This window comes from Hemiscyllium ocellatum, chromosome 5 (assembly GCF_020745735.1).
Source record: "Hemiscyllium ocellatum isolate sHemOce1 chromosome 5, sHemOce1.pat.X.cur, whole genome shotgun sequence".
NCBI classification, from domain to species: Eukaryota; Metazoa; Chordata; class Chondrichthyes; order Orectolobiformes; family Hemiscylliidae; genus Hemiscyllium; species Hemiscyllium ocellatum.
In genome coordinates this window covers 87,049,722-87,062,309 of record NC_083405.1, presented here as the reverse complement: position 1 = coordinate 87,062,309, position 12,588 = coordinate 87,049,722, and the positions used below count along the sequence as shown (strand labels likewise).

General features: G+C 39.3%; 1 protein-coding gene across 1 annotated transcript in view; it reads right to left on the bottom strand.

The window, feature by feature from the left end:
- Positions 1–3,544: 3,544 nt before the first annotated feature.
- The window catches only part of nmt2 (N-myristoyltransferase 2), a 52,090-nt gene continuing 43,046 nt past the window's right edge, over positions 3,545–12,588 (bottom strand). The window contains exons 11-12 of the mRNA XM_060824945.1: positions 10,290–10,427; positions 3,545–5,105 (exon numbers count right to left, since the gene is read on the bottom strand). Coding sequence (XP_060680928.1) covers positions 5,085–5,105; positions 10,290–10,427 — 159 coding nt within the window. The 3' untranslated portion in view covers positions 3,545–5,084. The remainder of the gene's footprint in view (positions 5,106–10,289; positions 10,428–12,588) is intronic.

Sequence of the window (12,588 nt, the reverse complement as noted above, 5' to 3'; positions counted from 1 at the left end):
ACCACTAGCGCTTTTCTATTTTCCCCCCTTCCCTTCTGAGCCAGTGCCAGAGACCTGACAACTATGGCTTTCCCCTAATAGGCGATCCCCACCAGCAATATCCAAAGTAGTATACTTATTGCTGAGGGGAACAGCCACAGGGGATCCCTGCTCTGACCGTTGGTTCCCTTTCCTCCCCCTGACAGTAACCCAGCCGTCCTTACCTTGTGACTGGGGAGTGACCACATCCCTGTACATTCTCTCAATTTCCCCCTCAGCCTCCCGGATGATCCGTAGTTCATTCAGCTCCAGCTCTCTAACTCAGTTTTTGAGGAGCTGGAGTTGGGTGCACTTCCCGCAGGTGTAGTCGGCAGAGACATGTGAAGTGTCTCTCACCTGCCACATTCTGGAGGGACATGCAACTGCCCTAACATCTATATCCCTCTATTCTGATAGCCCGCACAGAACTAAACAAGGGAAGAAAAGAAAACAGAAATCTGAAAACTTACCTAGTTTACAGACTCTTGTAAGGTTAGAGGTGGGGGGTGGGAGGGAGGCCCTACGGTGTAGGGTTTCAGGTTTAGAACTCACCCACTTAATAACTTCCCAGAATTCCTTCGCACCTCTCAGCAAATGGAGGCCCAGATGCCCGAGTTAAGTCTTTTGAATGGTTAGACTCACCTTCCCAGAATTCCTTCGCTCCTCCCTCGCACCTCTTGACAAAAATAAAATGGAACAATAAAATAGAAACTTCATTGAAACATGCAAAGTTGCTGGTTGATGTCCATGATTCTTCTCAATTTCTAATCTCAATGTCACAAATTAGCTGGGAAAAAAAGACCAGTTCTGATTTTTGGTTTTTCTGGTTGGAAACACATTAAACAGTTTAAAAACACTCAAGCCACACTCCAGTTAATACAGATCATAGTCAAAGATGGTTTCAGAATTACATCACCTTACCTTCAACATTCTAATTCTTGTCTGGAAAAGCTAAACCAAGAACAAAAGAGTGGGGACTATTTCTTACACCATTAGCAAATTATCTAATCATCTGGGTATACAACTGTTTGAGGTGATGCATTAGTCATAATCACTTGAACAATGATACTCTGGCTATAAATATGTTCAGACATAGTCTCATTACGTATTGCAATATCAGGCCTCTGCTATCCATGACTTTATTTAGATCATTGATCAGTTTGAAAGAGACCATGTGACAAGTGATCCAGCCTTGTGTGTGTTTACTAAAGTATTTGTTCTAGAATGGGACAACAGCAGAGTTGCAGAAGGAACAAAGCAATGAATGGTTTCTCTCCCTCTTCAGACAACTTAAATTTCAAACACTGGCTCTGATTTTAACTAACTGCTTTAATGCTTTTCTTTAAAAAAAAGGTGAAAGGGGGTACTGCAGAGGCTGGAGATCAGAGTCAAGATTAGAGTGGTGCTGGAAAAGCACAGCAGGTCAGGCAGCATCCATGGAGCAGGAAAATTAACACTTCGGGACAAAGCCCTTCATTCTTGGTAAAGGGCTTTGTCATGAAACATCGATTTTCCTGCTCCTCTTTTTTAAAAACGTATTCAATCCAACAGCTGCTACCTTCAGTGAAACAGAACCTGTCCAGCTACACCATCAAGTCATCTTGATGCCAATAGCAACAGGACTGAGATCAGCCAGAAGCTAGCCAAGTCACAAGCTTTTGAGTAAAACACCCCTTTACTGTTGCATTGTTTCTGAATTGGTTAATTTATTGTCCCACTTTTATCAGATTCTGCAAATACGAACATTGACTCAGAAATAGAAACGTTGGAGGTTTTTTTAAAAAAAGGTTCTTTACTTAAATAAAACTGAGGGAGATTGTGGAAAATCTGTTTCGAATTCGACTGTCTGCAGGAGGTTGTCACCATTCTCTGCTTCATGATATGAATCCTGAGATTCTCACCAATGGATCCATCAGACACAATAGATATGCAAACTGGGTCAAGCAGTGCTGCATGAATGCTCTTTCCAAATCTTCCTTGCTGCAACGGTCTCTCTCCATGAAGTTCCTGGCCAGAGTGGAGCTAACCTACATGAAGGATGGGAAACCGTTCAAGCATTGACATTTCCAGGCCAGACGCTAGCCTGTGTGCACACTCAGAGACCTAGCTACAAACCATCAACAACACATTGAGCAAGGCATTTTAGAAAATGAGCTTCAGATTAAATATCCAGAAGTAAAAGGTACTCCACCAGACTATTCCTGTCACACACACAGCCTACCCCATCATCAAAATCCACAGCAAGATTCTAGGCCTAGACAACATGAATCATTTCCCTTACCTCAGTAGTTTTCTTTCACTGTGAGCAGATGTTGACAATGAAATCCAATATTAACCCAAATGTGCCAGTGCAGCCTTTAGATGCCTCAGGAATCATGCTCAAAGTCCAAGACCTCAAACCTGCTCATGGTCTACAAAGCAGCATAGTCCCCACTCTCCTATATACATGTGAAACATAGACCTTGTACAGCAGACACCTCAAAACCGTGCAGAACAATCACTACCTCCACCCTGGTACACTTCTAAACTACTGGCAAACAGGTGTACCAGTGAGATAGTCCTCTCTCAGACCAATATCTCCAGTTTCAAGATCCACATAACCAGTTGTGATGAGCAGCCCACATTATCTGCATGCCCAACACAAGTGTGATACTCCGAGCTCTGCAATGGCTAAGGATTAACTAGCAATGCTGATGAAATTCTACACCTGAAAGCCTTCCTAATCAAATACAAAATCCGCATTGAAACATTGCCATCACTTGGCCTAGAATGCACAAAAATGGTGAAGCGCCAGTGAAGGCAGCAACCACTGTGTGGAGCACATGGAAGCCAAGTGTGAGCAGTGGAAAGAGCATGTAGAATCCAGAGAGTTTCACCCCTCTTTGCCTCAAACAACACCTGGGGCAGAGTTTGAGGCTCCAGTATCAGATTATTCAACCACCGCAGAACCCAACATTTCACTCTGGGTGGAAGCAAGTCATCTTTGAACCTGAAAGACCACCAAAGATGTTGAGAGAGAGAAAGAAAGTTGGAATTTTTCTTCACAATTTTACTTAGATTAAGTTAAATACAGTAAAACTTGCCTTTTTTACAACAATGAAATCTGACTGATTGTGTCTTCTATATGATCACAACATGTAAACAGCTACACATTCACTGAATTGGCAAGTATATCTTTTCCAAAAAAAAACTTGTTGGGATCAAATGAGGAGAGGGACAAGCAGGGATGATTGCAACAAGTGACTCAAATTGCTTAAAGTTAGCTCACCCAGAGAACTATCTGTTCTCCAGTAAAACAAGTTATTAAAGTTGAGACCTAGAAAAAAAAGTGAAAAATCCATCCATTTGAAAAAAAAACACATGCTGTCAAAATTAGGCTTTTCTGATAGTTGAAAACATTAGTCATTCTATCTAAAACATGTATATTCTGAGAGAAAATAAAAGTGTCATCAAAACTGATTAATTGAAGGAATGAAAGCATGCACAAGTAATAGCAAAGTTGTAATGACTTTTATTAATTCAGACATCAAACAGTCATGCTGGTGACCTCAAACATTACTAAAATCAGAAAAGTACATTCTTTCTCTGGCAACATTTAAACCATTCCAGAACTGATTTAGGAATAGGTCATTTTTAGCACATATTGGGGGCCTTTTCAGTGAAGCATGCATAGCAATAATAGTAAACTGTACACAACCTGTCATTTGACCAGGCGAAGTTTTAAGCTCAACAGCTAAACATGCTTTAACAAACAAGCCCCATATCCTTCTTCTCAACATAACTTGTGCAAAACACAACATGGAACAAAGCTTTCAGCTTTCATTAAAAAAAAACTTCCCTTTGATTTAGTTTCATTGTCAGGTATTCACATGTGCATTTACGCTTAAAAAAACATATCTGACTCCATTATCAAGGTATCTGGAGAAAATGAAATAGCCAATGTTCATATGTAGAGAATAAAAAAGAGATTTGGCAAGAGAAAATTTCTCATCCATCATGATTGTTTTAATATTTTAAGTCTACATGTATCTGCGACATTGCTTTGACATGCAGCCTTCAGCTACTCTTAACTGCTACCAACTCTGTTAACTTCAGTTGTGGTTTGCCCAGATCTGAAATTTAGTCACAAAACCAGGCGCCCATCTCAAATGTCAGCAGCTCCAAGACATCAATCCCTGATCTATGAACTGTAAAGTGAGCACTTTCACCACTTCTATCGGGCCACGCCAGGTGGCATTTTAAAAAAAAAGCTTAGAAACTAACAGTGACAAAGCTTCGCCCCCAACTTTACACAAAAACATGGGGAATGTAGCCTCTTTCACAAATAAGCCATGAACACTACCAATGAGCAGCCAGACTGCATTGTTGACATTGCAGATGCATATGGAATAGACTGGGACATTTTCCAATGTACTTGCATTGCTGGAAATTCTGAATTTGCACTATCGAGTTATTGCAAAAATTCCCACTTTCTATTACAAACATGACAAATGGATAAAAATTAGCTTGCACTATAGGCCTTTCAATATTCCTATAGTGAACACTTAAAAAAACACCGTTCAATAAATATAAATCTGTCTGGCAGTACAAGACCACCCAGTGGATATAACAATAACAATTTTCTTCACAATTACTACTGCACTTTATTTGTACAAAAGACGGAGTTGTCATTCTGCAGAAGAAGCCTTCAGTTCCTCATTACCTCATGTAGCAGCAACATGTTCTTCATGAATGTCTAAATGTAGATTAGCCTCTTGAAATTAACAAAAGTGCATTCAAAATCATTTTAGGCATTAATGAAAAATCTTATTTAGGTTGCAAATAATTAAAAAGTAACATTCATAGTGGTTCCAATTCCCAAGAAACACCATAGAATAATGCAACACTTTACTGCACAACAAATCAAATCCTAAATAAAGAATTAATTGTCTCCATTCTGTTGCAAGCAAAACATGGTCGCAACTATAGCTCCTTTTACAGGAGCTGGTAGAATACTGTCACTGAACAAAGGCATGATATTGGATCCTGGGCTTCAATGAAGAGACTTCTACAGCAGTAGTGGTGTTCTACTGTAGAACTAGACCAACCTGCAAGAAACAAAATTCAAAACATTCAGTAAAGCAGGGGGAAGATATATAAGCTTTGGAAAAGGCTGTAGAAATTTGAGTTCAACAGTTCAAAAATTTGATCATTAAACATGAATATCATTGAAACTTGAGTTTTACTTGACAAAAGGTAGCTTTGTTTTAAAAGGTCAAGAAAGTAGAACCAGTCGTATGCTTTAAAATTTATGAATAAAGTGGCAAATGTTTAGAGTAATTTTAAACAAAGAACTGAGGATGCTGGAGATCTGAAACAAAAACAGAAATTGCTGGAGAAACTCAGCAGATCTTGCAGCATCTGTGGGAAGAAAGCAGAGTTAATATTTCCAGTCCAGTGACTGAGACTACAGACAGGAGGAGGAAGACCTGGAAAAAATGGTGCACTGAGAAAAACCTAGTTCTCAATGCCAGAAAAAGCAAGGAACTCATTATTGACTTTTGGCAGGATGTTATTCATGTCCCCCAACACATTAATAGCGCAGAAGTGGAACGAGTGGAGAGTGTCAAGCTCCTGAAAATGGTCATCCACAACAAGTTTTCTTGGACCTTTCATGTGAACGCACTGGTTACAAAGGCCCAACAACGTCTCTCCAAGGAAATCTGGCATGACAGCAAATATCCTTGCCAACCTTTATAGGTGCGCCATCAAGACCATACTGTCTTGATGTATCACTACCTGGTATGGCAACTGTACCATTCAAGATCAGAGACAGTTACAGACGGTGAACTTGGCCCAGATAATCACAAAGGCTAACCTCCCATGTATAGAATCCATCTACCAAGCCCGCTGACAAGAAAAGGCTGCCAGCATTCTCAAAGTTCCTTCCCATCTGACAATGTTTTTCTACAACCTCTACCATCAGGAAGAAGGTACAGAAGCCTGAACACATGCACCAGCTGGTTTGGTAACAGTTTCTACCCTACTGTTATTAGAATGCTGAATGGACTCACAGACTCTTAACATTCACTTGTTCCTGTGTCTTTGTTTTTGCCGCTGTTTACCTATTATTTACTTATCTATGCTACTTAGTGTTAGGATCTGCCTGAAATGCTCACTAGTCAAAGCTTTTCATCGCACCTCGGTACACGTGACAATAAATTCAATCCAATTCAATCAGAACTTCTGATCAAAATTCAAATTCAATGAATACATTTGGAAATAAAAGCTAGTCTCATGAATAATGACCATGAAACTATAGATTCGGATAAAATCTCATCTCATTCACTAATGGCTTTTGGGGAAGCTTATCAGCTATCCTTACAAGGTCTGAAATTACACAAATTACTTCAGACGCACAGCCCTGGGCTGACTGGTTAACTGCCTTTTCCAATGGTCTACTGGAATACACTCAGACCAGGCTAATTATAGAAGGACAACAAATATCAGGCTTGCCAGAAATGTGCATATCACATTTAAAAAATAAAAATCTGAGTACTTTCTTGGTTTCTTTATGTCCATCACACAGCATACATTCCCACTGAAATTCTTATCAGCCGTACATGTGAACATATTAATACTCTAGTTCCTTATTCAAATCATTAATATAGCTTGTAAATAGTTCAGGCCCAATGTTCCTTGTAGCACCTCAACAGTTATAACCTGTTAATCTGAAAATAACCTGTTACTCCTAGTCTGTTTACTGTTGGTTAACTAATCCTAAATCAATGTGAGTTATATTACCCTCAATCCTAATCGCCTTAATTTCACCTAATAACCACTAGTATAATTTTTGAAAATTCAAATAGATTATATCTATGGATCCTGTGATGCACCCTTACAGCCACCTCCTCAAACAAAATCTAGATTTATCAAATCTGACGCTCCTCAATACTGTGTTGACTTTGCCCAAAGATATAAACTATTAAGTACCTTGTTATCATGACCCAATAATATTTTCTAGCATGTTTCTTACTGCTGATGTCAGGCCACATGACCTATAGTTCACTTTTTGATCCCTGCCTACCTTCTCAAATAATGGCATTGAGTTTACTACCACCCAATTTCCACAAATTGTTTTAGAATTTACAGAATTTGGCAAGATTGAAAACAAGGCAAATACTACTTCTGTAGCTATCCCTTTTAAATTTCTAGGGTACAGGACATCATGTCCAAGGTACTTGTTGGCTGAGTTCCATTAATTTCTCCAGTCCAATTTCTCTATTAATATACTATCCTAAGTTCCTACTTTGAATGGATCCTTAGTTTTCATGACCGCTACATCACTTTTTTCAAACTTCAGGACAAATCCAAAATATTTGTTTAATATCTGACACTTCCATATTCCTCATTCCAATTACTGTCTCTGCCTTTAAGACTGTAGCTCAGGTTGAGGTTCTGGATGCAGGTTTGTTTGCTGAACTGGAAGGTTCATTTTCAGATATTTTGTGGCCATACTAGGTAACATCTTCAGTGAGCCTCTGGATGAAGCACTGGTGGTGTAGCCCGCTTTCTATTTATATGTTTGTGTTTCCTAGTGTTGGCAATGTCATTTCCTGTGGTGACATCATTTTCTGTTCTTTTCTTCAGGGGATGGTAAATGAAATCCAAGTCAATGTGTTTGTAGATAGAGTTCTGATTAGAATGCCATGCTTCTAGGAATTCTCATGCGTGTCTCTGTTTGGCTTGTCCTAGGATGGCTGTGTTGTCCCAGTCGAAGTGGTGTCCTTCTTCATCTGTATATAAGGATACTAGTGAGAGAGGGTCATGTCTTTTTGTGGCTAGTTGATGTTCACATATCCTGGTGGTTAGTTTTCTCCCTGTTCATCCAATGTAGTGTTTTTTACAGTTCTTGCGAGGTTTTTTTTAAACTTCCATGATGTTTACTTTCATTAATCTCTAGGTAGCTAATGTAAAATGGAGAGAGAAGTTTGTACATGTTTTACAAGTTGAACCTCATTTTTGTCAGTCAGCTTTTGTTTACTTTTTCAATCAACTGAATCCTCAGGTTCACTAATATGTTTGGAAATATTACAAGTCTCTTCCTTTCATCTAATATTCTTTTAATGTCTCATTAGCCATGGCTGGATCATCCCTTGATTGGTGGTTTAATCCTCAAAGAAGTGCATAATTCTTCTAAAACTTACCATCACCCATCTGCCATCATATTTTAAAAATCTAGTTTCACAATCTACCTTAACTATCTCATCCCTCAGATCTTCATAGATTGCTTTGATTAGATTTAAGATTTGAATACGGTATTTAATTAGATCACTGCCAAACTCAATATAAAATTTTGTTATGTTATTATTTCTTCTTCCCAGTGAGTTGCCAGTGAAAGGTTATTAAGTAAATGATTTTGAGATTTTTTAATGAATTTTGTCCCCAACATTACTGTCACAAATTCAGTTTGCCCAGCCTATGTAAGATTAAAGAAACTCATCCCAACACCCAAATTTTATTATCCTTAAAACTTGTAATGTAATATCCTGATTTACGATCTACCCTACACTGCAAGGGCTGAAAGAAATAGCTTGAAATATAATCAAGCAGCTAACCTGCTCAATAACATTCAGTATGTGTTCCACCTGGACCCCTAAACTGCTGACCTCATGACAACCTTAATTCAAACATGGACAAAAGAGCTGAATTCCAGAGCTGGTGGGGAGATTGACTTTGACATCAAGGCTGCCTTTGGCCATGTGGTATCAAGGCAGCCTAGCAAAATTTGAGTTAATAGGATTCTAGGTTTTGTGTGTGTCTGTGTGGGAGGGGGAGACACAGGGACAGTCTTTTTACTTGTTGGAGTCCTAACGGGCATAAAAGGAAGGTAGGTGGGGTTACTGGAGGTCAGTCATCTCAGCTCCAGGACTCCTTGCTCTAGGAAGAGATTGTTTTGGTTGTCCCTCTCCTGTTTTAATCAAAATCTTGCTGACAGTATTTATCAGCAGTCATTTTTAAAACATACATCCATCTCATGGTCGTGGTGAGATGAACTTTTCCTAGCTGCCAGTAGTGTTTCTCATGCAACCAGCAGATTCAGCTAATTGGCATCTCCCATTCCCTATGTGCACCAAATACTAGGGAGGTTACTCTAATACTCAGGAACATACTTAAAAAGTCCATAAACCTATTCGAGCTGTTGAACAGTCAAAGAACGTGGAATGTGAATGTGTTTCAGAAGAGATTAACTGAGGAAATTTCAATATACTAAATTTGAAAAAAAATCAATGTGTGCTTTTTAAAATAATGAAGCAATCAATGGGCATGTTATTTCAGCATGGCTTCTGCATTTTGGACATGGTGGTGACTTGGTAAATTAGTATGAAAACTTGAGTAGAGAGTCAGGGTTATTAAGGGCCATAGGAATGACTAGGCCCATGGCTTGGTATGGCGTTCAAGGGAAGTGGATTCAGAGCATTGGGTGGCATAGGTTAGCATGGATGGAGCATGGGAAGTGTACACCTGGGATAGATAGTGTATGAGGGGTGAATGCTGGCTTTGGTTGCATGAATTTTTCTAACAATCTTAACCACACAATGCTGTGTCTAGTTCCCATCGACAGTCAGAAGCTTCCACTCTCCTTCCAGGTTTATCCAGCCCAGCTCCTGGGGAACTCCATCAGCCTGGAATGAACATCCAACCTCCCAGGTTACCTTGGTTAATTATGCAGAATTAGGAAATTCCTATCGCTGCACTCTGAACCTGGGTCTGAAGTCCAATGCTGGCAATAAAACACTTAACCATCTAAGTATTTGGATGACTGAAATTGGCTGCCCTAGTGCACTTGCAAACTGACAGCGCAATCAGAAAAATTCTCCTTCTGATAAAGTGAATGATTGCTAACATTTGGAAGGGGAGATCATGGGAGACTAGAAAACGAGAAGACCAGGCAAATAGTGTGGGGTCCATGGCTTCAAATCCTACCACAGAATTTAAATTCAATCAATAAAAAAAAGCTGAAACATGAAAACTAGTCTCAATAATGGTGCCATTAAACAATCTTTGGATGCTGTAAAACCCATCTCGTTCAGTAACTACCTTCAGGGAAAGAAATGTGCTATCTATATGCGGTTTGGCCTACATGTGTTTTCAGACAGATAGTAACATGGTTGACTCTTAATTGCCTTGCAAGCAATACCTATATCCCATGAAAGAAACAAAGAAACGGTCGTGCAGGTTCAAGAACAAGTAGCCTCAGTGTTTCTAATTTAGATATAAACGTTTCTCACCTTTTCAGGTTCCATGTCTGGGCACCTCCAATTGTACAAATAGTACTGTAAGTTACCATCACCTATGCCAAATTTTAATTTTTCTAGGAATGTCTTGTTTTCCATCAGATCAAGTGCATTCAACACATCAAATCCTTTCTGTAAAGAGAAAATGGAATATTTATCAGGAAAAAAAGTGGGGCCGATAGCACCAGAAAAACCATCAAAAATTATTTCCTTGGTAAAGAATTTTCTTGCATGGTGCCTGAATAACTTCACTTGCCAAACAAGAACAGCACAACTTTTAAAATATATTGATAAATAACTATATAACAGAGGACAATGAGAGCTGCTAATAGTCCAGAAATAGTCGCGTGCAGGAAGAAAGCAGAGAACAAAATACAGAACGGGAGATCAGAATAAAATCATGACAATAATACTGCTTTCTTTTATTGGTCAGAGTATTGAGTACGGGAGGTGGGAGTACATGTTGTGGCTGTACAGGACATTAGTTCGGCCACTTTTGGAATATTGTGAGCAATCTGGTCTTCCTATCTGAAGGATGTTGTGAAACATGAAAGGGTTCAGAAAAGATTTACAAGGATATTGCTAGGGTTGGGGAATTTGAGCTACAGGGAGAGCTTGAATAGGCTGGGCTGTTTTTCATGGACTGTGGAAGGCTGAGGGGTGACCTTATAGAAGTTTATAAAATCATGAGGGGCATGGATAGGGTAAATAGGCAAAGTCTTTTCCCTGGGGTGGGGGAGTCCAGAACTAGAGGGCATAGGATTAGGGTGAGAGGGGAAAGATTCAAAAGAGACTTAAGGGGCAACCTTTTCAGGCAGAGGGTGGTATTTGTATGGAATGGGTTGCCAGAGGAAGTGGTGTAGGCTAGTACAATTGCAACATTTAAAAGGCATCTGGATGGGTACGTGAATAGGAAGGGTTTAAGAGGGATATGGGCCAGGTTCTGGCAGGTGGGACTAGGGATTTCTGGTTGGCATGGACGAGTTGGACCGAAGGGTCTGTTTCTGTGCAGTACATCTCTATGACTCTATGAACTCAAGTTTCAACTTGAGCTTGAAAATATCTTATTCTTGAATCGGTAAGAGATTAATCTTCCATCTCCTGCTTCCTTAACAGGCCTTTCTCATTCTGTATTACTAACATCATTCTAAGGAAACAGCCAGTCATTATGATTACTGAAGTTAAATACTTTCCTGGACTGTAAAGATTAAATTAAAATCTTTCAAGCATAAAATTATACCCTTGTACTGAAAATGCTGACTCTTACGAGGCAGCAGTCCTAGTGTGCCAAGCATGCATTTGCTACACACTCAAAGTTCACTTAAACAGCTATTCTTTTGTGTATTTATCTAGACAAGCTACTAATTAAAGGATAGGATAGGATGACAGCTTAATCATGCATCATCTGTTAAAATTCACATCATTCTTCATCAGCCTCAAGCTCGTCTGAATTGATGAGCAGATTCAGGGGTTTCTAAATTTTATGACTGTCACCTGACTATTGAACCAGCAGTTATCTATTTTTTAGAAACTACTCTGAATTAGATTAGATTAGATTATTTACAGTGTGGAAACAGGCCCTTCGGCCCAACAAGTCCACACTGACCTGCCGAAGCACAACCCACCCAGACCCCCTCCCCTACATTTTCTCCTTCACCTAACACTACGGGCAATTTAGCATGGCCAATTCACCAAACCTGCACATTTTTGAACTGTGGGAGGAAATTGAACTGTGCGGGAATTGAACCAGTGTCTCTGGCACTGTGAGGCAGCAGTGCTAACCACTGTGCCACCATGCCGCTTCTTCTCTAATCATTGATACCAACTTCCGTAACACTAATGTATTGAGTGAGCAGATGTTTACAGCAATTAAGTATGAATGTATAGGTATCTTCAAACCATAGCAGTCAGAATTTGTGTTATCTTGAGGATGTCTAAAATGGAAACCCAAAGAAAGTCAATGTGTTTCAACTTTAAGATGCACTTGCATTCCACATTCTACTTTCCCCATTAGTCTTCAAATACTTAATTATCAAATTTTAACTCTGCTCCTTCATGTATTAAGCTACATTAAAAAATGTTTCCCAAATACTACAGTTAGAAGTTTTAGCCATGTATGAGTCAGCAGGGGATACATCAAAATGCAGCTGTCAAATAGAAACCATGTTTAATTACAGCTAATTCAAACATATATTTCACCTCATGTTATTTATTCCAGAAACAAACACTATTGATTACATCACTTCAATTTACTAGAACATTCTTGAAAACAACCCACATAAACAATTCATGC